The sequence below is a fragment of the Pseudoliparis swirei genome, chromosome 11 (genome assembly GCF_029220125.1).
Source record: "Pseudoliparis swirei isolate HS2019 ecotype Mariana Trench chromosome 11, NWPU_hadal_v1, whole genome shotgun sequence".
NCBI lineage: Eukaryota > Metazoa > Chordata > Actinopteri > Perciformes > Liparidae > Pseudoliparis > Pseudoliparis swirei.
In genome coordinates this window covers 9577557-9605026 of record NC_079398.1, presented here as the reverse complement: position 1 = coordinate 9605026, position 27470 = coordinate 9577557, and the positions used below count along the sequence as shown (strand labels likewise).

The 27470-nt window shown below is 46.6% G+C and overlaps 1 protein-coding gene across 4 annotated transcripts in view; it reads left to right on the top strand.

Moving 5' to 3' along the window:
• rock2a (rho-associated, coiled-coil containing protein kinase 2a) overlaps positions 1 to 27470 on the top strand; it is a 37552-nt gene continuing 10082 nt past the window's right edge. For 2 of the 4 annotated variants that reach the window (XM_056427039.1, XM_056427043.1), the window contains exons 1-16: positions 1 to 387; positions 15752 to 15833; positions 15958 to 16058; positions 16369 to 16506; positions 16600 to 16860; positions 17060 to 17204; positions 17335 to 17473; positions 18171 to 18262; positions 18363 to 18522; positions 18631 to 18685; positions 19059 to 19150; positions 19253 to 19301; positions 21362 to 21497; positions 21962 to 22053; positions 22234 to 22480; positions 25627 to 25733. In XM_056427039.1, the coding sequence (XP_056283014.1) occupies positions 289 to 387; positions 15752 to 15833; positions 15958 to 16058; positions 16369 to 16506; positions 16600 to 16860; positions 17060 to 17204; positions 17335 to 17473; positions 18171 to 18262; positions 18363 to 18522; positions 18631 to 18685; positions 19059 to 19150; positions 19253 to 19301; positions 21362 to 21497; positions 21962 to 22053; positions 22234 to 22480; positions 25627 to 25733 (1995 nt within the window). In that variant the 5' untranslated portion in view covers positions 1 to 288. Of the gene's footprint in view, positions 388 to 2440; positions 2728 to 15751; positions 15834 to 15957; positions 16059 to 16368; positions 16507 to 16599; positions 16861 to 17059; positions 17205 to 17334; positions 17474 to 18170; positions 18263 to 18362; positions 18523 to 18630; positions 18686 to 19058; positions 19151 to 19252; positions 19302 to 21361; positions 21498 to 21961; positions 22054 to 22233; positions 22481 to 25626; positions 25734 to 27470 lie in introns of those variants that run through there. The other 2 variants (XM_056427041.1, XM_056427042.1) reach the window with 2 other exon arrangements.

Below are 27470 nucleotides of genomic sequence, written 5' to 3'. Positions count from 1 at the left end.
GGGGGAGTCTGCTTTTTTTCTTCTTCTGGTGGAATATTTTTCTCTTCATTGTTGCACACTACTCCTGGTGCAAGACATTTGGGGTTTGACTGCGAGCCCCGAGGCGGCTCCGCGAGGCCCACGGCCATTAGCCTGCAACACCATCCCCCCCCCCCAAAAGTGTCTTCACATGTAAACCCACCAAAAGTTTTGTTTTTTCGTGTGTTTTGGGGGGGGGGGCGGTAGGATTTTAGGTTTCACGCCACTTTTTTGGGTTGTTTTAAATTGAGAACCAGCGCCGCTGCAGCCATGTCGCTCGGCGCGGAGAGGAGGATGGAAGCCCGGCTGAAGAAGCTGGAGGACATGATCCGAGAGCCGCGCTGTGCCATAAACCTGGAAAGTTTGCTGGTGAGTCAAGTGGGGATACACACCTCGGAGACGGAATGCTAGACGCGCGTGCACACGCACCTCGCACACCTGGGTGCCGCCGGGGGCTGTTGACACAACGTGTTTTCATTCGCTTTCCTGCTTTCTGACTTCATGACCTTTAACCTGCTAGTATTAGCACTCAGTGGGCTGCATATACTCTTGATTTATTTATTTTTATTTGTGACATTGCACAATTACAACGTATTCCTGAAATGAGTATCCTTGCCATAATACGCCTGTCTGTTTTTGTTTTTATAAATAAATAAAACAGAGGGGGGAGGGGGATCTGCACAAATATAAGCCTCATGGTGGTTATCCTGTAAATGGGCCTAATTAATAAGACTGAGTGCAGACAGTGAAGGGGGGGGGTGTAAAGTGTGTCTACGGATTAGGATTAACCAATGGAGAATATCCCATTTGGTGTGTTTATGGAGGCTCATGTTTCCGGGCTCAAACTTCCCTTCTGCATTTGTCCCTCCAGACACCTCTCCTGGTCTGCTGGGTGGTTGGAGAGATGCTGCCCACCCACTTATCTTTTTGCTCTGACTAAACTCACTTGAATCTGAAAGTGTTTGTCTCTCTCTCTCTCCCCTGGAAACCAGTATGACACTAAAGCTGAATATGAACTGTTACATCACCCTCAAAACAACATGGCTTTCCCTCTTTGGCGTGATTAATTGATAATATGTGTAAAGACTAAAACCCTCTCATTGTCGCTGATTGTCAGTCTCTAGCTGTTTCCACTGAACCCTGTGTGGCTGAAGTGCATACTGATTAACATTGGCATGCAGCGTCTAGTGAAGCCCACTGATTCCACTTAAATGTATTCCCGTCCCGCTTCCCACATCTCATCCGTGGGGATGTGACCTGGTGCGTTTCCACCGCCGTTTACACTCGTAGGATTGATTCCCCTCTGTGTGGTACGGCATGCGTCACGGTAGAGAATTCCATGTTTGATTTCAACCATCAAAAGATGGACTGGTCCTGCTGTGGATAGACCAGTACTTCAAAACAGGCTATCGGTATTTAACATTTCCTCTGCTGAGAGGCTCTGACCCCGGCACGCGTCCCGTCAGATACCGAAGCGAAAGGAGGATGTTGTCCCAGTTTTCCGAACGGCAGGAGTATGAGCTTTCATTTTGGAGAACAACGTTATTATATTTGCCGAAAGATGCTTCGCAGTGGAGAGACGTCGCTTGTGATACTCTACAGGGGGTCTGAATTGGGAGCTGAAGAAGCCCGAGTGGTGTATCCCTTTTGAGAGATGCCCAAGGACAGCGTATCTTAAACCCTCCCCTCTAAAAGCTGCGCCCCGGAGCCAGCACGGGGTTAGGGGTTAGGTACATCCGGTTTGTTTTTAGTGGCAGTGTTTGAATTTCTGGGCCCCCATAACTGGATGTGACAGAGGGAAAACATACTCTTGGGGTCTATCTTAAAAAGCGTCACCCTTTCAATGGGCCCCATCTAGCTCGGGCCCCCCACCACCCGCCCCGCCCCCATCGTACTACCCCCCCCTCTCGTTCGCCCTGCAACACACTCGAAGAACTCCTGGTCCCCCCCCCCCTTCTTCCCTGGAAAACATTTAGGAGAATACTCTCTTGAACACCGGCGGTGTGTTTACCTCCTGCACACGAGTGAGCTCGGAGAGATAGAGGAGCACAATGTTTCGAGCAAAAGTTGAGTGGGAAGCGTGCGTAGGAGAGAAAGAGAGAGAGAGAGAGAGCGAGCAGGCAGGCTGCAGGTTTCCATTTTTAGGATTCAAATGCCTGCTGACGCACACAAGGGCTCAGAAATGACCTTTTTGTGTGTGCAAGTGTAATTAGAACATTCATACTTTAAGTTCCTTAATAATTGCTCATAGGCTCATATTCAGTAAATAATTAATCACACATCCCCTGCTTCTGTGGCTCAGCAGCAGCCAGAACAACACCAGAAGAGGCTGCTTTTCTGACTGATAAGACTGAATATATAAGCTGTTATTCAAGGGACTATATATAGTCCCTTGAATAACAGCTTCGTAAAAGAAACTTGCCAATTAATGCAGGGTTTGTGCTCGTCAGTGGAATGGACGTCGGATGTCTCAACAGGGAGCGGTGGGCGGACGGCCCCGAGGATACGGAAAGCTGACGGCGAGGAATCCGCAGCATCTGTCGAGTAAACTCTGTGACCTTCCCGTAAAGAAATCTGACCCTTAAATAAGCTGGTTTCGTACCCGCGACTTTGTCCCCTGTGATGAACCCTTCCATCTCACCTGCTTCCATTGAAGCATCGCGGATGTAGGATGCTCCAATGGCGCCATACGCCGTGGTCATATGCACGGTCAGTCTCTGTCGGCATTCGATCAAACGTAACCCGAAGTCGATTTTTCCCCCTTGTGCAAACCGCCGTGATCATTATTTGGCCGCTCGCCTCCGCTGACGGGAGCGCTGGACTGAGCGACACGAGAGAGGGCATTTATCGAGATGAAGGAGAGAAGAAGAAAAAACCAAACGACCACGGACACTCGAGTCGCCTTTTTTCTGCAGCCCTGAAGGAAATGACCTCACTGGGTAAACAAGTCGGCGTCTCTATATGGGGCTCAAAGTCCCCTTTCCAATGACTGCACTTTTCCCCTTTCACTTTTCCAGCCTTATCTCCTATTTCCCTCTGGCTGTGCTGCTCCCTCCCAGCCTGCCCCCCCCCCCCGCCCCTCCCTCCCTCGGGCTTGTTAAACACACTGCAGGTATTTTAACTGTAGCTCCGAGACTCCAGAGCCTTTTGATGCAGCTGCAGACCTGGCACCGCCAGATAACTCTGTGCACGCCACTCGAGCCGTGAGCGATACGGGATGCGGACGGCTCCGAGTCCGGCCTGACGTCTTCCAGGTCCCCAGTCCCCTGGGCGTCTCTTTCCCACTCGGTTCTGTGTGATCCTTGCACCGTGTTGGGTGACCAAGACATGTAATGGTAACCTACTTGTTTGGTTTGGCATGTATAACGTTGGTTATTCCCTCCACTCCCCTTTTTCCCACGTTGTCCGCTCATTTCCCACCTAATGTCTCCCATCCTTCTTTTAATCCAGCATCTCCCATCTCCCCCTTTTTCTCAGCCTACTCTTATTTTATTGCACCCCCCACCCTCCTCTCCACACTGGTCTTCCTTTCTTGTGTAGCTCTTGTCGGGAGGTGGGGATAACCCCCCGTGTGTCATGACAGGCGCTCTTTTCCCTGATAGTCGCAGTCCGCCGTAGAGTTGCTCCTAGGCGAGCAGCAGTCGTCCCTGCTTCAGTGTGCGAGCTGGATAGAAACACTGCCTTATAAGGCGCTGGGGACGGTGGCCCCGGCCAATTCTTTCTCTCTTTTTTTTCTCTCTCTCTCTCTCTCTCTCTCTCTCTGCAAAACAAGCCTGTCTCTCTGCTCCACACCTCCTCTGGTGAGAGCCTCTCCACAGTCTTTTTGTTGGTGTTCTGCTCCAGTCCAGTGAAGAAGAGTCCAGCGTCTCGCCCTCGGCGGTCTTGAAATGTCACACTTGGCTTCAGCTGTGCATCGTCCGGTCTTCTTCGGTGGTCACAGATGTGGAGCTTCATGGGGGTTTCCCCTTATCCCTGGTTTACTAAATAAAGACACAGATGGCAAATTAGGTTTCTTCTGAGTATCTACGGTACGCTTCGTGTCAGGAGCTTCGTCTGAACTACAGCTACTCCTGTTCCACGTACTTCGTGTAAAGTCGTTGTAATGTTGAGGTTCTTATAGGGACAGTTGGGGTCATTTTGCGTGTCACTCGTACGCTTTCTTGCCGAGAGTTTCACGATGAAGCTTGATATCGCGTGTGTGCTCGGGGAGTATAAAGCTACAGCCAGCGGGCGCTTAGCTTCGCCAAAGAATAGGAACGCGGCCTAGCGCTGTCTCAAAGGTAACACAGTCCCTCGACCAGCACATCGAAAGCTTAATGTTCTTAGATCATTCGCTACGAAAGATGACGTCGTTTTTATTGGCAAATGTGTGAATATAATTTAGCAATATGACTTGCTGGAATCTCCTCTCTGTGACGACAGGACTTGAGGAAGTTGGCTGTGAAATGTACCTGTGGGATCCCAACACAGTCGGCTACACTCAATGTTACATGTTCGGCTGGCATTTTGTCCAAATGTCTGGTTCTTGGCAATATTTGTATTTCTGTAAATTCCACCAAAGTGTTTTGACAGTGTTGGGAGATCCTTGTGTTCTTGGCTGCGTTGCGTCGCTCTGCAGTGCTATGTTTGCTCCGGGGGGCGTGGTTTTCACAATAGGACTCCTCTATTCGGAATTATTGTAAATCAATTCATTAGCAATATCGTACAAAGTCACATCCCAACTTTGTATGTTACATTTTGATGTTGGTTCATTTCTATTTGTGTAGATGTCGATGGGTTTTGCTGCTGTTCTTTGGTGGAGAATCTCAATTTAAAGCTGCCAGCTGCACTCGTGTCAAACAGTTTGGATTGCATCAGAAGGTTATTTTCTTACTGGCAGGTACTTTATCTCAAAATAACTTCAAAAGTCACGTGTTTGATAGATCTGGAGTCTCATTATTTAGCTTTACAAGGTAAAAGGATCCCCCCCCCCCCCTCAGGCTGTAAGAACGTTACTTACACACCAAGTCTAAAGCACACAGATATATATATATATATATATATATTTTAGGGCTGTCAATCGATTAAAAAAAATTAACTAATTAATCGCACATTTTGAAATTCATTAATCGCACATTTTGAAATTCATTAATCGCGATTAAAAGGTTTTTTTTCTTCTAAAGACTAAATCTTCTAAATGAACGACTAATCACTTCTGACGGCGTGTATTTTAGACACTTGTTTAATTGTATTCTTTTTTAAAGACAACACTTCACACAGAGCTGTGTTTTCAAAGAGGCTGCTACCTATAATGTGCCAGCGAGGGATTTCATATTGTGGATGATAAATTGTTTCTACAGTGAAACATCCAGATTAGTAAGAAAAGGTGTATTTGAGACCCCATTGGTCCTGTCATCTTTAACACTGAACAGCAGCAGAACCAGTGGCCTTGGTAAACTGACAAATATGTCATGTTAACCCTTTAGAGGCTGGGCTCATTTTCTCGATTTTACAAAAAAATGTAAATTCACCTTTTAAAGGCTTTTGCATGTGACACATCCCAGTGTTTCCCCCACCATTCTATCAGGGTGAGGCCCCGCCCCCCTGTAATGTTCTCTAAGCGCCAGATTACAGCAGAAGTAATGTAAGGTTCTTTCCTTAAAGACGTCTTTGTTCTTTTATTAAACTAAACGTCTGTTGCTGGTCGTCTCTACAGCAGCATGTCATTCTGTCTCCACGTGTCGTTCACTCTTCTCGGCTCTCCGTCTCGCGCGCCGCAGAGCTCCATGCCGGCGTGTCTGCGCGCGCATCGAGCGGAGCAACAACAAAAAAGTCCCCTGCACCTTCGGCCCCGCGGCACCGACACGTCGCCCTCTGCTTCTCTGTGAATATCGAGCAGCAGACGGGAGGACGGAGGCGGACTGCCGCGGCTTGACACTCACAGGAGTGCAACAACTTCAACGACACCGGAAGTAAACAAAGTTGCGTTAATTGCGTTAAAATATTTTAGTGCGTTAATCGCGGCCAAATTAATCGCATAGATTAACGCGTTAACGCTGACAGCCCTAATATATATATATATATCTCAGGGGTGTGAGAAGGAATGCCAAAAATGGGGAAGAACTTAACCTCCAGAATTGAATGGTTGTGCAGGACGTCCAGAAAAACTAATATTCTTAATATTATTACCACCATTACGAGAACGCTTCTCGTCTTGGTTGTATGATGAACCTTTAAATGAACTGCAGTAAAATCTCATCCCGTCTCGTAGCCTGACGTTCGGACCAGAGAGCAAAGCTGCGGTGTCTCGGTGTCTCGAGGTGTCGGCGGTTGGTGTACGTTCTCATGTGAGAGGGAACGTACACACCCAGAGATTTGTCTTAATCTGGTGGATCTCCTTGTCTAGACGTGCGGACCGTGGCTGGACCGGGGGGGCCTCAACGCATCTCGAGGATACGAAACATATGGAGATACCGCTGCACTGATATTAGGTCAGACTATTGATGGACATTTACTTTCCTTCCCCCTCGACCCCCGTTTGAGTTTGACACCTGATTTTTTTATTTTTTTTACTTTTAAGTGAGGGTGTGTGTGCAGAGACGAGAACAGGAGTCTCCCACGCGCAACACATAACCCATCCATCTGCAGCCATCACAACCTCGTTTTATTGCATTAATTTTCACACGCGCTAATCACTGGACCTTAGCAACACTCGAGCGGCATTGTGTGCAACCAGCGGCAACGACAGAACAATACCCACACACATGTTACCACCCGGCTGTGGATGGGCAGCGAGCTCGTACAGCTTTGAAGAACCCAAACGAGAGAGAGCGAGAGATTCTGTTTTCTTGTTGAAGGTGACAGTCAGTCCAAGTAGCTGAGCCAATTAAAAGAATATATATATATATATATATATTATAAGTCCGTACAAAGAGGCAGCCCTCATTTAAAATCTGGCCTACGGAAAAGATTCTGATGTTCCTGGTCTTTTTTATTACAAGTTGGTCCACTGCATGAACTTAATGGCAGGAAAACTAAGATGGAAGTAAGGATTGAAGTATTTTCAAATTCATTCATTCCAGCTTCTCTGTGAATATCTTCATTTGTTGCTCTTATACCCGGCTGGTCTACCCGCTAAGGCCATCCGACCTCTGCAGCTCATCCAGAATGCAGCAGCTCGACTGGTCTTCAGCCTCCCAAAGTTCACCCACACCACTCCGCTCCTCCGCTCTCTTCACTGGTTACCGGTGGCTGCCCGCATCCGCTTCAACACATTGGTTCTGGCGTACCGTGCTCTGAACGGATCGGGCCCCGTCTACATCCGGGATATGGTCACACCGTACACCCCGGCACGTTCGCTCCGCTCGGCAACAGCCAACCGACTTGTGACTCCTGCACCTCGAGCTAATCACTCGACATCCAGACTGTTTGCTGTCCTGGCTCCTCAGTGGTGGAACGAGCTCCCCACTGACATCAGGACAGCAGAAAGTCTCTACAGCTTCCGCCGGAAACTAAAAACACATCTTTTCCGACTATCTGGAGTAAAACACAGATTAGCACTTCAGTGGCACTTAAATAGGTCTTACTTATGGGACTTTTGTAGTTCGACTATGTTGAGGAAATGTTACTTTCTGTATTCTTGTTGTTCTTAGTTTGTACTCTAGGTTGATGCACTTATTGTAAGTCGCTTTGGATAAAAGCGTCTGCTAAATGACATGTCATGTAATGGTAAACATAAATGTGTTTAACTTTGGACCGTTAATGACACATTTTAAGACGTCATCACGGGCCCTTGGAACTCCTTATGGGCAGTATTTGCTCGTTGTTGAGAAAATAATGAGTGGATCCATCCAGTGCTGGCAGACTTTACCTGTGGCCCTTCATCCCAGGCCGTGTCCTTCGTATTGACACAGTACTAATAGTTATACTTTCAATTTATAAAGTTATTTTGTAAGTACTCAAAGACGTTGACGTGAATCATGTTCATGTTCAAGTACAGTTTCCTTTGAAGCTCCTGCTAATTCGTCGTAATGGTGTGTTTTATTTTTTAATGCCAGTCATCATTTAATTGTCATATTTGTTGCGTCGTATTTATCTCTTACACAAAATATCGTTTTGCACGAACGTCAAAGATTACACGTCGTCATCTCTGATTGATCTCCAGGTTTGGCACCACTGGGTTAAACAATAATCCCCCCCCCCCCCCAACGCTGTGTTGTTTCTATTTGTTATTTATTTTCCAGGCACATTCCTCAGTGTCCGTTATGAGGAAGCGTGGGTGCCGAACGTGCCCGGGCCACAAGAGCATGGGACGGAAATCTGTCGAACCCGAGAGTACGACATACCCCGGTTGATCCCCGTGGGGGCATCAGCCGCCGTGCTATTTGCGAGGCCCGAGCAGGAACGCTGCCGCCGCGTCCCTCCTCGGCGACTATTTTTAAAACTACCGGAATTCAATCAAAACACTCACTCTCCTGCCCGGTCCTTTTAAAGCCCAGAGCGGCCGCTGCTGGGTTTGTCTGCTCCACGCGCCCCAGCGACGAGACAGGGTACCAAAGGGCGGGGGGGGGGGACAACCCTCTCTATTGAGCTCCTTTCAGGTTAACATCATCACATTCCTGACCGGTGGATCCATTTGGCCTTTCTTTTATAGAGTGATTAAAGAGTGGAAGCAGGCTGAGGGGGAGAGGACGAGTGCACCATAATGTTAACGGCAGGTCGAGTAAATAAAAATGGGGAAAGAATAGAATGTGCTCAAACCGCCCCCCCACCCATGTTTCCAAAAGAAGAAAAAGAAAACCAGGGCTCTCATAAAACTCCCGCCTGCTGCTTCTCAACCGGTTTCAACTATTTGTATTTTACAGGAGTTGCTAAGCAACCAGGCGTAACCCATTGGCTGAATGACAGCATGGCAGAGATAAAAATGCCATCTAATAAGAGATTCATAACAACTCCTGCTGATAAGCCCAGCTGGACGTGTAATCTATCGGGAAGACGTTGCTGGACGCTGTGCGCGGACGTGTCCCGCACGTCTGGCTGACATCGTGGCTTTTGTAATCATTTGGCGCTCGTGTCCGGCATCGCTGTGCACGAGAAGGGATCCGCGATTGTCTTGAACGGGTCCAGATATGTCCGACGCATTAGTGCCAGCTCCACACGTCCCCAGACACCAGTAAGTTATTTCACATTTATAAATAGCCCCTTCAGCTGAGTAGCCGAGAAATGTCCCTCAGAGTCTCGTTGGCTTTTCTTTTTTATTACAGCAACGCTAATGGAAGCAATTTTGTAAGAGCCACTAAGGCCCCGCCCAGGTGTTTGGAAGTGCAGTCTAAAAAAAGGCACTGGATTCCTCTCGGAGAGACGTAGCAGCGTCACGGCGCTCCGTCACCGAGGGGTCCGGATCGGACGTGTTTGGTTCACGTCCGAGCCGTTTGGCGGACGGTGCTTGTCCTCTTTTATTCTTTTCGTGTCCAAAGTTGGAAATCCGTGAAACTGAGCAGAGCGTTCCTCCTGTGAACACACCTCCTCGCATCTGACAAGGTCACACGCTCTGCGGCGACAAGCGAGCGACCTTCTTCCTCTGAACTGTTAGGTGACACCTGATCCCCGTTTGCTTCCACGGTGCGTTGTTTACGTCATTATCTCGGCCCTGCAGATAATGGCGAAAGTGTTTATTGTTTGCCAAACTAGCGGTGTCAGATGTCAGCCTCCACCCTCAGGCCCCGGTCAGAAAGAGCCGGTGTTTTAAATGGTGCACTAGGATGTCGATTGATAGAGAATCTGCTGTTTAGCTCTGGGTTTCCAGAAGAAGTCATACTTGTCACACTTTTCTGCACCGAGTAAAAAAAACAACAACAACCTTTAACTCGAGGCATTTAGGACACACTGCGAAGAAAACGGTGCACAAATACAAAAAGCTGTCCCAGACTGTTTCATCAGGCGTGACCTCCGGCTGCCGCGGTTTGCACCGCAAGTTACTGTGCAGCCACGTAATGACATTTTTACATCAATAAATCAATAACTTTAAGGAAAACGTGCACTATTTGTGCATCAAAGACTTGCTCCGTTACTTACTCTTTTAAAATTATTGAAGAAAACTGAATAGGGGGGGGGGGGGACACTACATAAAGATCCGGTTCTCCCCCTGCTTGTATAGTTCAGGTCTCCACCCATCCAGCCGTATGCTCATTAAACACGTGTCTCGTTCACCATGAAGTCCCAGGCCGACGGTAAACTTCAGTGTTTACTGATTAAATAAATCTGTGAGCTAAACGCCCGAGAAACTGGAGGCCCGAGGCATTATGAGGATGATATCTGAGCTCCATCACTGCTGCTTGTGTTCACAGGGACTGGCTGGCGTTCTGCAGTCAAGATGGAAGAGGTAGAAAAATCACACTGAGAAATCTGACACTTGTTTTAAAAAAAAACCGAGCTCAACACCTGTGGTTAGTCTCTCCTGTAGCTTGACATAACTAAAGTGTTGTGGGTGATGTAGCAGCAGCTTCCTCTTTTAAAACCGACCACAGTGAAGCCGTCGCAGGATTCCAGCGAGTCATCGCTGATGTTTCAGGCGCATTAGTGTTTCCAAACGATGCAACATGTAGACGTGCTGGATGCATTGCGCACACGTGCAAAATATTCTTTCTTTTTTTGCCAAATGCAGAGCAACAGTAGCAGAGCGTTGCCTCAGAGGAAATTACTTGCACACTGTGGGACCGGCTTTATGACAGTGGAATTATCAGCCAGCCCTGGGGTGGGGTGGATCGTTTCCTGTATTGCTTTGAGGAGATCCTCGTGCGCGCCCGCGTACGTGCACACGCACTCGGCGAACCCCCCTCGGCGACTGTATTTATTTGTGTCCCTCTCCCTTAAATAGTAGTTCTGTGTGAGGTCAGTCCTTTAATGGAGAAGTGAAAATCGAGATGACGAAACAAAGAGTGTGCAGCCCGCCGCAGACTGACTGCAGCCGAGCGGAAAACGATGGAGGGGTGTGTGGGGGGGACAGATAAGACGGAGAAGGCCAAAAGAGAACGCTGGAGGAGAAATGAGTGCAGAGAGGACGAGAGGGAACACGTGAAACGGAGTGTGCCATCCTGTCTGAGCACTGCGACGGCGGGACGACGAGAGGAGGAAGGGGGGAGGACGAGTTAGAAAGAAACCAGTGAAGCCCACCGGGTCAGAGTGAGGTTCTTACGCTCTCCGGTCTCCTGGTCGACTCGGTCCGAAGAGGCTCCTCGCTGACCGTTCAGGAATGCGTAGCTGACACAGGCTGATGGATGACTTCCTTATTGTAACATACTAACGATTAGGGGTTTGCTCCGGCCTGTCGTTTGCTTATTTGATGGCTTCCCTACATGGGCCTCGGGTCAAACTACGCCCATCGCGAGATGACGGATAACAGTCGGCTGACCCGACATGCTGCGGCGGCGCTTCAGCCCCCGGTTGGAGCCAGCCTCACGACACTTTAAAGTCAGAGATGCATCAGTAGGGATATTGTTTGTTAAATTAATACACATCTTCATTCAGTTTATTTTATTAAGCCCAATATTACAAATTTGGGCTTTACAATCTGTACACTCTGACATCACTAGGGCCATGGCATCAGACCCAGCCAGGTCCAACGGACCCGATGAGACGTGAAGTCACATGGACTCCAGGGAGGGAGCAGATTCAATAATGTGATGGAGAGATGAACATTCATCCATAAGTAGAGAGGAAGAGGAGATAGGAGCTCAGTGTATCCTAGAGGAGATAGGTGCTCAGTGTATCCTAGAGGAGATAGGTGCTCAGTGTATCCTAGAGGAGATAGGTGCTCAGTGTATCCTAGAGGAGATAGGAGCTCAGTGTATCCTAGAGGAGATAGGAGCTCAGTGTATCCTAGAGGAGATAGGTGCTCAGTGTATCCTAGAGGAGATAGGAGCTCAGTGTATCCTAGAGGAGATAGGTGCTCAGTGTATCCTAGAGGAGATAGGTGCTCAGTGTATCCTAGAGGAGATAGGAGCTCAGTGTATCCTAGAGGAGATAGGAGCTCAGTGTATCCTAGAGGAGATAGATGCTCAGTGTATCCTAGAGGAGATAGGTGCTCAGTGTATCCTAGAGGAGATAGGTGCTCAGTGTATCCTAGAGGAGATAGGTGCTCAGTGTATCCTAGAGGAGATAGGAGCTCAGTGTATCCTAGAGGAGATAGGAGCTCAGTGTATCCTAGAGGAGATAGGTGCTCAGTGTATCCTAGAGGAGATAGGTGCTCAGTGTATCCTAGAGGAGATAGGAGCTCAGTGTATCCTAGAGGAGATAGGAGCTCAGTGTATCCTAGAGGAGATAGGAGTTCAGTGTATCCTAGAGGAGATAGGTGCTCAGTGTATCCTATAGGAGATAGTAGCTCAGTGTATCCTAGAGGAGATAGGTGCTCAGTGTATCCTAGAGGAGATAGGAGCTCAGTGTATCCTAGAGGAGATAGGTGCTCAGTGTATCCTAGAGGAGATAGGAGCTCAGTGTATCCTAGAGGAGATAGGAGCTCAGTGTATCCTAGAGGAGATAGGTGCTCAGTGTATCCTAGAGGAGATAGGTGCTCAGTGTATCCTAGAGGAGATAGGTGCTCAGTGTATCCTAGAGGAGATAGGTGCTCAGTGTATCCTAGAGGAGATAGGTGCCAGGGTTTTTCCTGGGTCAAAATGGGTCTTCGGTGCTCCCCCAAAAAATGTTTGCCGCGGTCAGCTAATAGATTGACAATTAGAGATGCACTGATCAGGTTTTTTGGTGCCAATCACCGATCACTGAAATCAGTATCTGCTGATCCGATAAAACCGATCACGGTGTTGATTGAAGCGTTCTATTTATTGTGTAGCATTATTGCCTCGGAATATGAGGAAATACATATATAAAACACCTCAAATATTAAAGAAATTACCGATTTATTGAAACATTTAGGACTTTTACTTTGAAAAAGTCCTAATTGATACATTAACATTGTTTGATTGCTATTGTAGGGGATTTCAGATATGTATGGAACACATCTACATTATTCATTTCCTGGAACTCTTGGGGAAATCTATTTACAGGACTTTTTTAACATACAAAAGTCTGATTTATTTTTATAAACTCTTCCTTGGTACAGTAACAATGTTTTAATATTAGCATAATTTAAGCTAATTCTCAGAAACGATCTCTAAAGATACAAAATCAGTTCATTGTTTACTTGTATATGTTCGTGTATGATTTGTCGACATCTTATTTTGAAAAACGGATGTTGTTTCACGTAGTGCTTTCAGCTAACTTTGTAAAACCGGATGTTGTGTCACGTGAATCCTGCCGCTAACTTTATCAAAACCCTCGCGCGCTCCCGATCGAATGCGTTTACCGTGAACATCAGTCTCTAGGGGCTCAGACATGTAAGTGTCGGCTGAGTTGACCGCAGCAGCTGGCCGCTCTGTCCATTCGCGCACCTCACAGTTGCGTATTGATCAGACAAGAAGACACGTGTATCAACTCGATTACTATTAATCAAAACAGAACGAGGGTTCGGCTCTAGCCGACTTGAAACATATTGAGAACATATTCGCTGACATACACATGATGAACACAGGTTGTTTTGGGGTTTTTTCCATTGCGGACTTTTTTTGCCTTAGGCGCTCGGGATTTGTCATAGGCGTTCGGGAAAACGGCTTAGGCGCGCGCCCACATGTTCTCTATGCAGGAAAAACCCTGGGTGCTCAGTGTATCCTAGAGGAGATAGGAGCTCAGTGTATCCTAGAGGAGATAGGTGCTCAGTGTATCCTAGAGGAGATAGGAGCTCAGTGTATCCTAGAGGAGATAGGTGCTCAGTGTATCCTAGAGGAGATAGGAGTTCAGTGTATCCTAGAGGAGATAGGTGCTCAGTGTATCCTAGAGGAGATAGGTGCTCAGTGTATCCTAGAGGAGATAGGAGTTCAGTGTATCCTAGAGGAGATAGGAGTTCAGTGTATCCTAGAGGAGATAGGAGCTCAGTCTCCTCTCCATGAGGTGACTGTCTGCCTCCAGGACTGAAGGTGGAAGCTGGTTCCATAAAAGAGGAGCTAGATAACTGAAGGCTCTGGAGTTAAAAGGAAAAGTAAGATGGGATCCAATGGGTTAAAAAAATAAATATATATAAAGCTAACTAACTCATTTTATTTCTTCAATTAGTCTGTTTCCTTGTATTTTCTATGCAGAAGAAGCTAAAACATGGCAGCTAAACATGGAGCACCAGCGTTTAAACTGGCCACCCAGCTGGAGCTGAGCCGTCACTGGATGAACTCTTCATCACGATGACTCGCGTTTCGCCGCCAGACTGGCGTTACAAAACATAAGCGAGCGAACGCCACCTGGACGTTTGCTGACACCGTGCTTCTACAAAGTTATCGTCACCTTCAAGTCTCTTGTTTTTAATCACCACAATCATTCAAGGGTGTTATTGATTGTTAAGTTAACTGTACATCATTGACTTTCTCCGTTAACCTCTCAGTACATGTCAGTGTTTGGGTGCCATAATGTGATACCTGAGATCTTAATGCAAAATATTGGCATCAATCAAAATATGCCTTTTTGAAATGTAGGTGGATTGAGAGCACAGGTGTGTCATGGGAAGGCCTTGATTGGGCATGGAAGCTTTTCTATGTGAACACAGAGGTTTCCCTTTGTAAGTCTTTGAAGTGGACACGTGGACACTCACTACAGCAACCTGGCTACATGTGGGTGGATCCTGAGCTAATTATTTATATTTTTAGTGCAGGAAAAATAATTCTTTGGTGAAATAAGATAAAATATGAACTCTATAATTGCTGATACTTATGGAAGGAACTCTGTATCATCTGGTCAAAAGGCCGACATAGCCGTGTGTAATCAATGCTACGATGGCACCATGTAGTTTTCATTAACAGCTTGCTGTAGGCTAATACTAATTATCATAATGACATTTCCTAAGTGTTGAAAAAGCGGTACAGGAACAGGCTCGTAGAAGGGGAACCATACAGAAGTCGTATGTATTACCCCCCCCCCCCCCCCCCCCCGAGGCCGTCTGGTGGGTCGCACGCTGCGCTGTATCCATCATTCGTCAGCAGATGAATATCACTGACAAAAAATCCAGTAGGATGTTGCAGATGGAAAAGGGAAAATGAGTCACCCTGCGTCTTTGTGCGTCTCCCTCGAGGATCAAAGCCTTCAGTCCAAACCATTTTTCTTTGCCTGTAGTTGCTGTTTATGAAATACACCGAGCATTAGCTCTTTCTGGAAATGCAGTCAGTGGTCAGTAATGCTGCTGCACGGAGCCCAGTCGCTGCTGCACGCCACTGCCCTTATTGGGTAGAACGTGTTTGCCAGTTACTCGTCGCTTCATGCTTTTATAAATAAGAGTCTGGAACCATTTGTATTTATTCTACATCGTCAGCACGGCAGCCATCGAAAGTCAAAGTTAACTCCGAACCGTGAGGAATGACACATTTCCTCTCCAGTTCAGATGTTCAGCTTTAGGAAAACGGATTAGAATCTTAACAGTCAATATTTTCACACTCTAGCTGTGATTTTATTTAACGCAGACGACTGAGTATCTGTCGTGTTCACATCACCGCGCGGGGACTCGCACGATGACGTGAGCTTTTTGAGATCGACCCGAACGTGTTCAGGCTGTCAACTAGAAGGAAGTGATGAAAGCTGCTGGGTGGAGGCGGGTGTTTAATATTCTCACGACATCACTCGTGTCAGTCATGACTGATGATTGGTTGTTCTATCTTTCCGTGTGCAGGACTCCCTCAACGCCCTGGTCTTGGACTTGGACTACCCCTCACTACGCAAGAACAAAAACATCGAGACCTTCTTAAACAGATGTAAGTCGTTTTTTTTATGTGACGGCAAGAACGAGATGGAGGTGGAGGTGGAGGACGTTCGCTTTCTTTTCTTGCAAATCCACAACAATTATGAACGGGATTCCTTTATTGTCTTGATACTCAGATGAGGCCGTCATTAGACAGACTCGAGACCTCCAGATGAAGTCGGAAGACTTTGACAGAGTGAAAGTCATCGGTCGAGGGGCCTTTGGCGAAGTTCATCTAGTGAGTACTGGTTTTCATTTTTTTAAGCTGTCCCTCACTGGGGTTCTGAGGAGAGATGTAATCTCTGCGATGGATTGCTTGCACACGGATGCAACACTGTTTCTAAATGCCTCTTTCCCTAGTCAGAAACCGTGGAGACCATTTTTGAACATTTCACTCTCAAAACGTTTGCTGCACGACGCATCATCACGGGTTGGATGTGTTTTGCATACGTTTGTGTGACCATTGCCTAAAATGTTGTACCCCGAAGAATCTGGAATCCTCCGTTACTTCTCCCACCTCTGAATAACCGGGTCTCGTCGCCATTCAGGTCCGGCACAAAGCCTCTCAGAAGGTCTACGCCATGAAGGTGCTGAGCAAGTTCGAGATGATCAAGCGCTCGGACTCGGCCTTCTTCTGGGAAGAGAGGGACATCATGGCCTTCGCCAACAGCCCCTGGGTCGTGCAGGTATGACATTTTAATTCCCCGCTCGGCTTCTGATCCGAAAAGGTTTTGACGGACGAGCGAGTAACGAGCGCCTGTGGCTTTGGGTCCGCTCAGTTGTGCTGCGCCTTCCAAGACGAGCACTACCTCTACATGGTGATGGAGTACATGCCGGGAGGCGACCTGGTCAACCTCACCAGCACCTACGACGTGCCGGAGAAGTGGGCCAAGTTCTACACGGCGGAGGTGGTGATGGCCCTGGATGCCATTCACTCCATGGGCTTCATCCATCGGGACGTGAAGCCCGACAACATGCTGCTGGACCGACTCGGACACCTCAAGCTGGCCGACTTCGGCACGTGCATGAAGATGAACTCGGTGAGTTGCCTCGCGTTACGGCCGTGTGAGATTCCGGACCGGATGGTCAACACGGCAAGATTATTTATTTTTTCCGTCTGCTGACGCGTCTCCTTTCATGTTTAGGTTAAAATCCAGGCATTGTTTTAAGATGAGAGCAGAACACATTAACTTTAATGCAGCCGCTTTGAAGGAGTTTGATCACCGGTTTGCGTTGCAGGCCGGCATGGTGCACTGTGACACGGCTGTCGGGACCCCAGACTACATCTCTCCTGAGGTGCTGAAATCCCAGGGAGGAGACGGGTATTATGGGAGAGAGTGTGACTGGTGGTCCGTAGGGGTCTTCATCTTCGAGATGCTTGTTGGTCAGTGAGCATTTAACAAAGTCAGTGATTTAGCAAAAGAAACGTAGCCGCGTGGCACGCAGGAAGCATCTCCGTACGGGGAAACGACTATTCCAAATACTTGTCGCTAACGTGCTGGATTTGTCGTTAGGTGACACGCCCTTCTACGCCGACTCTCTGGTGGGAACCTACAGCAAGATCATGGACCACAAGAACTCTCTTAACTTCCCCGACGACGTGGAGATCTCCAACGATGCCAAGAACATCATCTGTGCCTTCCTGACCGACAGGTAGTGACAGTCGCATTCGTAAACGTGTGGACTGTGACGACCACAGGAGGGAGCACGGGGTTCATTCTCATGTGCTGCAGCACTCGGGTTTCACAGAACATGTTATTGAGCTGCACACATTTTAGGGCCATTGTAGGGCCAAAATAAACATGTACAGGGGGGAGGAGGGATACAATCCCGATTAAAAACTCTTCACGTCTTAAGTGGTACATTTACAAGAAAGAAAATCCTAAAAGTGGTAAATGTACGTAAATACAATCATAGATTCACGAGAAATTGTCTTCAAAGTCCAGGTGTTTAGGATAATATTGTGATTCGCCATATTAAGTATTCCCGTATTGCTAAATCTAATTGCACGGTATAATTTGATCAGGCACAATGTGGCAAGTGGGGAGGTCTGTGGCGTGACGCGGTAGATCCAACCTATCAGAGTGAGGCTGTGGGTCATTAGCTGGGTTTGTTCCCCCAATGTATTTTAGTATTATAGTTTTTTCTAGTTTAAATGCCCACTTTAATTCCGTTGACAACGTTTTTACTCGTATTTCCACCGCTGGTGTCGTGATGCTTTAAGGCCAAACGGAAATCAAATGTCTGTGTGCGATGAATCTGGACCAGCACGTCATGATGCCGCTGAACTGAAAACCAAAGGCTCATCTAGTCACCGCTCCAGCGACTCATTCACTCTCTTTGTTTTGAGGGAGGTGCGATTGGGCAGAAACGGCGTGGAGGAAATCAAGCGTCACCCTTTCTTCAAGAACGACCTGTGGACCTTCGACACCATCAGAGACAGTCAGTTCACCGAGCAGCCTCACCTCAGCTGTGAAAGTGTTGTTTACACGGCACTTTCTTCTTCCAACACTTCACACTCCTCCCCCCCCTCCCTCCTCAGCCGTCGCCCCTGTGGTCCCAGAGCTGAGCAGTGACATAGACACCAGCAATTTCGACGAGATCGAAGACGACAAGGGCGACGTGGAAACGTTCCCCACTCCTAAGGCCTACGTCGGGAACCAGCTGCCCTTTGTCGGCTTCACCTATTTCAAAGACGACCAGTGAGTCAGCCGCTGTTCGTTCTTCCGGCAGCATCTCTCAATGATTTCAGGAGATCTCAGATGTGTCCTCGGCTGTCGTGTTGACTTTCTGACCGTTTCCCTCCTCAGGTTGTTAAACGCCTCCAACAACGTCCTGGTGACTCACGACAATTCGGAAGGAGAGGTGGGTTCTTCCACTTCCACGCGCCTGACAGGAAATAAATCGCCCGGCCGTCGGTTCACACGACCACACAGGCCTGTTGACGTCGCAATCAATCCGGCTTCACACTCTTAATGGAGAAAAGAAGGGATTTCCCATGATTCATTTGTACTTTGATAGAATTTCAGTGCTCTTAGTCACACAGAAATAGTTAAGCAGCTTTTGGGGTAAGTGGCTGACCCTTGGTGCTGTGCTGTCCTATTGGTTGGAGCGACAGTTTCCGCAGCAGTGATCGGAGGGGCTGGCGTCGAGGCCTCGGTGACGTTTGTAAACCGCTCTTGAACTTGAGCCCGAGTCGACAAGGACGCTCGTGACCGCTTGTTTGTCTTTCCCTCAGCAGTTGGCAGAGCTGCAGAAGGAACTGCGTCACCTGGAGGTGCAGCTGAACAATGAGAAGCAGGTGAAAGGCGACCTGGAGCACAAACACAGGTACAGCTGCTGTCGAGGTGTCTCGTGGTGAACCGGGGACTTTTCCTGGGACTCATCGAAACTCTGAGATCGTGCAAATGTTTTATTTCCTTTTTCTTGCAGAGCTGCCACGAGCCGTCTGGACAAAATCTCCAAAGAGCTCGAGGAAGAGGTAAGCCCCCCCCCCCCCCCCCCCTGAAACCAAGGTGTTTTGGACTAAAGGTGTGTTCACACCAAAAGCAAAGCGATTTTTTTCCGCGCAAACGAATCCCATGAACATACCTGCAAACTTGTCACCTTTCGGTGAAATTCACCGTTTTGAACTCAAAATAGGTCATCCACGTGAATCGTGGAGATCCGAAGAGTTTTTGTTTTTTTTGGGGGGGGGGGTCACCTGGCCCGCTGCCGTTGAGATTGCAGTGAGACGCGGAGAAAAGTGTGAAGTGGTGCTCTTCGCAATAAAACATCTTTGATGGGACGTGTCGCGTCTCGGCCAATCAGCATTCAGATGTCCACAGCATTTGGGGGTTCAGGTTAGCTTGAATGTTAGCCCGCTACATCTGCTGCTGTCACGCTGCACGGTGTAGCGATGCTAACAAAGTACCCGTACGTTAAACACGATGTGATTTAGCATATTTTTAGTATCGATACTTCATTAAGAGAACGATCAGAGCGCACGCGCTGCTCCGTGTCGAGCTGTCTGCGCACACTGCGCAGCGCAGCGCTCACAGCGAGAGAAGTGGCGCAGCTTTAGAGACTTCGGCTTAAAAAATAAAAAGATGCCAGAAGTGAAATGTTTCAGTCTGTAAAGTTCTGTAACTCTCCAGCTGCTCATCCTGATGAACTGTGGATCATCTGGTCAGAGACTAACGGCCTCATAGTGTATAATCAATGCTATGATGGAACCATGTAGTTTCATTCATATCTGGCTGTATGAATACTCATATTACTGTCATTTGTTAAGTGTTGAAATAGTTGGTAAAAAGTGAACCATACAAATGTTTTATTTATTACTATTATAGATAAATATACCAGTCTCGTAATTATGGTACCATATTGTTTGTATGGTGTATTGAATTCTGGTATCGGGTATCATGATATTTATGGCAGGTATGTAATATGTATAGAAGTTATAATATGAGTATCGTGACAAACAGGTACAGACAGAACAGATTCATGGAGAAGTCCATGAGGACTGTTAAGGCAACAAAAAAGGAAGTTGGTTCATGAATGACTTTAACCATATTATATATAATGACAATGTATATTTGTTATTACTATCATTATAGGGCTGAGTCAGAGCGGAGAACCTTTTGTTCTTAAACTGTTTATTATCATTATTTAGATTTGTGGTCAGAACAATAAAATGACTGTAGTTGTGGTTCTAAAAGCTTTGAGGCTTCAAACAACGTGGATGTGGTGTGGTGACAAACAAAACAAAAAAGTCACCTGCACCCCCCCCCCCCCCCGTTGTCACCTTTTTCACCCCTCATGAGTTTGCAGGTATGCATGAAAATTCAACGTACAGACGCGTGTGGCTGCGATAGACGCAATATTTTTCCGGGCGGCGCGTTTGGGGCGTGGCGCGTTTTCAACGGCGCAATTTTCGCCCCTAGTTGAAATATTTTCACTTTGAGGCGGTAATCTCGCAACTCGGGCCAATCAGCTCTCGAGTTGCTCCGCGGGTCATCGCTGTCCCGCTGTTGAATCAGAACAAGAAGAACAATAATGTTATGAACCCAATAACACACGTTTAGATGTTCCTCTCTCGTCGCGCTGGAAGCGGAAGTCTTTCAGACGTAACAGTAACTTCATCGGTGAAAGTGACCGAGCTGAGTGAGCCTACGGGTGATGTCATCAACCCAAACACGAGGGCGTTAGGGTGTGAGATGTCCACAACAAATATAAAGCAGAGCCAGTGGTTAGTTATTCTGGTGGATGAAGGAGATGATAACGGTCTTTACGGAGACGAGACACAGAGATAAGCCCCGCCCCTCGCGGAGCGTCTCGACGCTTATGGCGTGAACACGGTGAACGGTCGAGCGAGTAAACTCACACGTTTTGGGCGCCGCGAAAAATCGCATCGCTTTTGGTGTGAACGCACCTTTAGTCCTCCTTTCTAGTTTGATGCTCCGACCCGGTTACCCACTCCGGGCTTGTTTTTCACCGTTTGGTCTCTCCCCAAAAGGTATTTAAAGTCGTAGTTTGACACGTTTGAATGATGGCTTTCAGGTGAGCGGCAGGAAGAACCTGGAGTCGACCCTGAGGCAGCTGGAGAGGGAGAAAGCCCTGCTGCAGCACAAGAGCCTGGAGAGCAACCGCAAGGCCGAGAGCGAGGCCGACAGGAAGCGCTGCCTCGAGAACGAAGGTGACACGAGACACACACACACACACGCGCCGAGGCGCACATCGTTTCAAACATGCGGCCCTAATGTGACGGGATGAATTCATGATCTTGTTGAGTAATGAGATTTATTTGAGCCATGGCAGCCGATTTGAAGCCCCGTCGAGTGTGGCGATGGAGTAGGGACTCTTTTGTTTTTGGTGCCTCGGGATCGTAGTTAAAAGATCACAGTTAATATGTACTGAGCCTTTTAAATACGGCTTTTTTACTAAATACATTGTCAGGCTTTTAATCGTGGAAAAGAGTTTTGATGGAAGTTTGCACTCAGGCTGAGATAACATGCACATTGCTGCCATCACCTGGTCAGATAGACCTCCGTCATAATGAAGAAGGATTAGGTCACAGCCTGTAATGTACATCATTGTGGTGCGTGGAGAGGAGGAGGGATCCCCCTCCCCCGCTGTAAATGGCTCCGTGTTCTGGTGCAGTCAACAGCCTTCGGGACCAGCTGGACGACGTGAAGCGGAGAAACCAGAACTCACACATCTCCAACGAGACGAACCTTCACCTGCAGAAACAGGTCTGTGGGCTGCGCGGTGTCAGGCCTCCAAAGATTGTTAAAATACGGAAGTCTAACAAATGAAGTTACATTTTTTCCAAAATGAAGTACTTGATGGAACAGGACTGTGAAATGATGCTCTACCAGTTGAAAACTTTTCTGACAAATCTCATCTCTCTCTCTCTCGCTCTCCCCATCCAGCTGGAGGAAGCCAACACGTCTCTGCGGGCCGAGTCGGAGGCGGCGACGCGGCTTCGTAAGACCCAGACGGAGAGCAGCAAGCAGCTGCAGCAGCTGGAGGCCAACGTGCGCGAGCTGCAGGACAAATGCTGCCTGCTGGAGCGCAGCAAGCTGAGCCTGGAGAAGGAGGGCATCAGCCTGCAGGCCGCGCTGGAGGCCGGGCGCAGGGAGCACAGCCAGGGCGCGGAGACCATCAGCGACCTGATGGGTGGGTGGCACACACACACACACACACACACACACACACACACGGTATTTGATATGTTATCTGGGGAGGTTTCTCGTCTGTAAACAATAGTTTTCCATTTTTTAAAGTGATTTGGAAGTTTCTATAATGCGTAATAATTAGTGCTGTGAAAAATAACGCGTTAATCCAATTACAGGTTTAACTAGTTATTTTTTTTTTACTCATTTAACGCATGCGCAGAATGAGCTTCCAATCCGTCTGTTGTTGGTCGTCGGGACGAAAAAAAAGTCACTTGCAAAATGAGCTTCCAATACACCACTTCAATCTGAACTCTGTCCGCTCTCATGCAGACGGTCTGTTCATCGGTAATGATCCTTCCGCAGGTTCACCTCCGGAAACCTTGTTACGACTTTTACTTCCTGTAGATCAGGGTCTCAACACGTCGATCGCGACCTGCCAGTCGATCGCGCGTAGTGTTGGTAGATCGCATGACATTAAAAGATTGGCCCGCCCTGACATGTTCTCTATAGCACGTCTTTGTTCTTTTATTAAACTAAACGTCTGTTGTTGATCATATCTCCACAGCAGCATGTCATTTCTGTCTCTATGCGTCGCGTTAACACTTATCGATCTCCGTCTGGCGCGCCACAGAGCTCCGTGCGCGCGCATCGGGACCGAGCAAAAAAAGTCACTTGTCAATCTGTCCACCTTTAGATTGTATCATGGTGGAGTTAATGGTTGACAAACAAGAGAAAATGCTCTGTTTAACCCTCCTGTTACCTTTACATTTACTAACATATTTTACCCTCGGGGTCAATTTGACCCCAGCAATTAAAACCTCAGAAAATTATTAGAATTAATATTGTTTCCCAAGTTTAAGTGTGAGGTACTTTATGTTTGTTTGTTGACTACCTAAATAGCCCTTTAAATAAATAAAAAAGTTGATATTTCTGATATGTTTGACACAGTGAAACACAGCCTGGGGTCAAATTGACCCCAAAGAACACCGACATTAAACATTGAATGGGGTCAAATTGACCCGAAAGGTAACAGGAGGGTTAAACATTCTGTTTAGGATGAAGATGTATTAATGTTCCATATGGAAGAAAACTGCTAAATAACTGCTGAGTTGCAGCACCATTGTATAGAAGAATGTATAAATGTATATATCCGTCTTTTGTCATAAATCTCTATGTTCTCACAAAATATACCGAGAATATCGGTAATATGTGATTAATCATGATTAATCCACAAACACCTGTGATTAACCCGATTAAACATTTTAATCGTTTCACAGCCCTAGTAATAATACAAAATAAAAAGGTAACTACACAAGGCGTATCGCCGACAGCGTTTGGGGGGTTAGCGTTAGCTTGAATGTCAGCCCGCTACATCTACTGCTGTCATGTTGCACGTTCAAGGAACAAACTCAGGGAACAGACTTGGGGAACAGACTCATGGCTCAGCAGAGCACAAGACTTGAAGACTTGTTCAGGCCAACAAAAAAAAGGAAGTTGGTTCATGAATGACCATATTATATAAAATGACAAATTATATTTATTATTACTATTATAGGGCCCGATCACTGACTTAGTCAGAATGGAGGACCTATTCAGGGTTTTCCTGGGTCAAAATGGGTCTTCGGTGCTCCATCTATTCATGCACGTCGGGCTGTTGAGTGAGTGATCAGCAGCTGGCCGCTCTGTCAAGTCGCGCACGTCACAGTTGCGTATTGATCAGACAAGAAGACACGCTTATCAACTCCAGTGTTTCCCCTACCATTATAACAGGGTGCATCGCGGCATCGAAGCTCTGCCGTGTGCGCGCACACGGCACGGGTGAGCACACTCTCACAAGCACCCCCCCCCCCCCCGTCAACAACTCTTCTCGGCTCGCGAGCGCCAGAGCTCCGATGCCGGCGCGCGCCTCGCTCTGCCGTGATGCGCGCACACACCTCAGTGTTAAATTAAGCTTAGGGCACCAACATGGCTAGCGGCACTAGTCCCGCCCCCCTGAAGCTCTAAACTTAGGGAAAACACTGAACTCGATTACTATTGATCAAAACAGAACGAGGGTTCGGCTGTAGCCGACTTGAAACATACTATTGAGAACATATTCGCTGACGTGATGAACACTTTTTTTCTTTTTCTTTTTTCATCGCAGACTTTTTTTTGCCTTAGGCGCTCGGGATTTGTCATAGGCGTTCAGGAAAACGGCTTAGGCGCGCGCCCACATTTTCTCTATGCAGGAAAAACCCTGTCTATTGTTCTTAAAATGTTTATTTTTATGTAGATTTGTGGTCAGAACAATCAAATGACCGTAGTTCATACAACGTGGATGTCGTGCCACGTTGTCACCTTCACCCCTCCTGAGTTTGCAGGTATGACACAGACACTGAGACACACACTGATACACACATACAGACACACACAGAGAGACACACACATTGAGGCTAACAATGTTATGTATAATACAACTCTAATTATGTTATATATAATAATACTCTAGAATGATGTTATATATAATAATACTCGATGATAATGTTATATATAATAATACTCTATGAAAATGTTATATATAATAATACTCTATAATGATGTTATATATAATAATACTCTATGATAATGTTATATATAATAATACTCTATATTCATGTTTTATATAATAATACTTTATGATAATGTTATATATAATAATACTCTATAATAATGTTATATATATAATAAAACTCTATAATAATGTTATATATAATAATACTCTATAATAATGTTATATATAATAATAAAACTATAATAATGTTATATATAATAATAAAACTCTATAATAATGTTATATATAATAATACTCTATAATAATGTTATATATATAATAAAACTATAATAATGTTATATATAATAATACTCTATAATAATGTTATATATATATAATAATGTTATATATAATAATACTCTATGGCTGTTTAAACTGTCGTATAAAAGCTTTTATCTGAGGTCGTACGGACTCTCTGGTGCGCCGGTCCTGCTGGCCTCAGATCAGTGGACACAGACCCATCATGACGGAGGAGTGTTCGGTTTGCAACGCCCTACATGTGCGTTTGGAGGTATTTTGTGACGCCCTTCGTGAAACCTGCTCCCCTGAAGGACTCTCTCTGTTTTTTGGTGTTGCAGGACGCATCTCCGTCCTGGAGGAGGAGGCCCGTCAGCAGAGACAGACTCAGTCCAAAACGGAGACCGAGAAGAGGCAGCTTCAGGAAAGACACACCGACCTGGAGAAGGTGAGGCGCTCGCATCCGGCTAAAGACGATAACTCACTCTTCGTGTTATTCCAGCTCTCCTTTTATGGGATGCATTCTTCATTGATTTTGTAAATCTTACCAGTTTAGTGCTTTGGGATGCTCGCTTGCCACAAACGTAACATAATATGAATAACTGGTGGTTAATGTGGACGTCTTGGACCCTAAAGATGAAACAAACTCTGATACCTGGCATCAAACATTGACTTCATCTATTAAAGCTTTTGCTCCAGTGTTTTTTGTCCTGGTTCGCTGCAGTGGGAGCGTCTCAATAAATACTCTACCAACACATTCAAGAGGCCGGTGCATAACTGGGTTAAAAGCCTTATTCCTTAGAGATTATTGCGCAACAGACAATCGCAAACAAGCTGCTGATTACACTTAATGGCCAGCGTCTTAATAGAATTGTAATCACCCGACTACTTCCCGCGGATCAGCCGCTGAGGTCTATTGGTTGACTGAATAATTCAAAGGGGATATTGATGCTGTGCTGAAGCTTAAAGAGCTTTAGTGAAGAACATGGACGATATGGATGGGTAGTTAGTCAGGCACTTTAATCACTGCTTTAATTCTTTGAGTTATTTCATATTAAAGGGGGACTTTTGCGCGGCCGTGTGAGGTTTATCAAACCATAGTCAAAGTATCATTGACAGTAGATGATTTGACACCTGGACAACATGTTAGTATATTTATAATACGGTTGCGTAGAATTAGTTTACGACGCTGAACAGAACCTTTTTTTTATTACGCATTTCTGCTCTCGATACCTTTTTACCTTGCGGAACACGGGAGTTGTTGATCTGTGGTTAGTCCGTTTATGTTATTGTGTGACACAATAACTAGGGATGCACCGATCTGATCGGCGCCGATCCATATCGGCCGATATTCCCATTATCGGTTTTGATCGGCGTTCTCAAAACGGCCGATCAGATGACGTAACATCTGCGAGAAAAACTATCAGACGTTTCAATCGCGGCGCAATGGAGCGAACGGAGACGAGTGAGAGGTCCACGAGGGGATCCTCACGCACCGAGCGGCGTCCCCGTCCCCCGAGTTGAATCACTGGGTCAACTCAGCCGACTCTCACATGTCTGACCCTAGAGACTGATGTTCACGGTTAACGCATTCGATCGGGAGCGCGCGAGGGTTTTGATAAAGTTAGCGGAAGGATTTAAGTGACAACATCCGGTTTTGCAATGTTAGCGGAAAGAACCACGTGAAATGACATCCGTTTTTCAAAATAAGATGTCGACAAATCATACACTAACACAGGGGTGGGCAAACTTTTTGACCTGCGGGCCACATTCGGTTCTAAAATGTGACAGAGGGGCCGGGCCAGGAGCATTTGGACACGCAATGTAATTTATTAAACCTGGAGATTGCGTCTGTTTTTTATACATTTCAATTTAAGGTGCAAAGTTAAAGTAAAAACATTTACTGGAAAGAGATCAATGGAATCACTTTCAACATTCAAAACAAATTATTACCCAACGACATACTCAAGCTCAATAATTTCTAATTGTTTTAAACCCCGCAAACTAATGGACGGATTGTCCTGAGAGATAGACTGTATTAAATATCCTGCCTGCAGCAGAAACTAGAAAAGGGTCTTTAAATTGAGGGCGATGTGCGGCGTCATCTGGTCAGCATGTGTATGAACCCCGTCACAAACAGACTGATGGCGCTTTACTCGAGAAAATATGGCCCTAAAGCTGACAA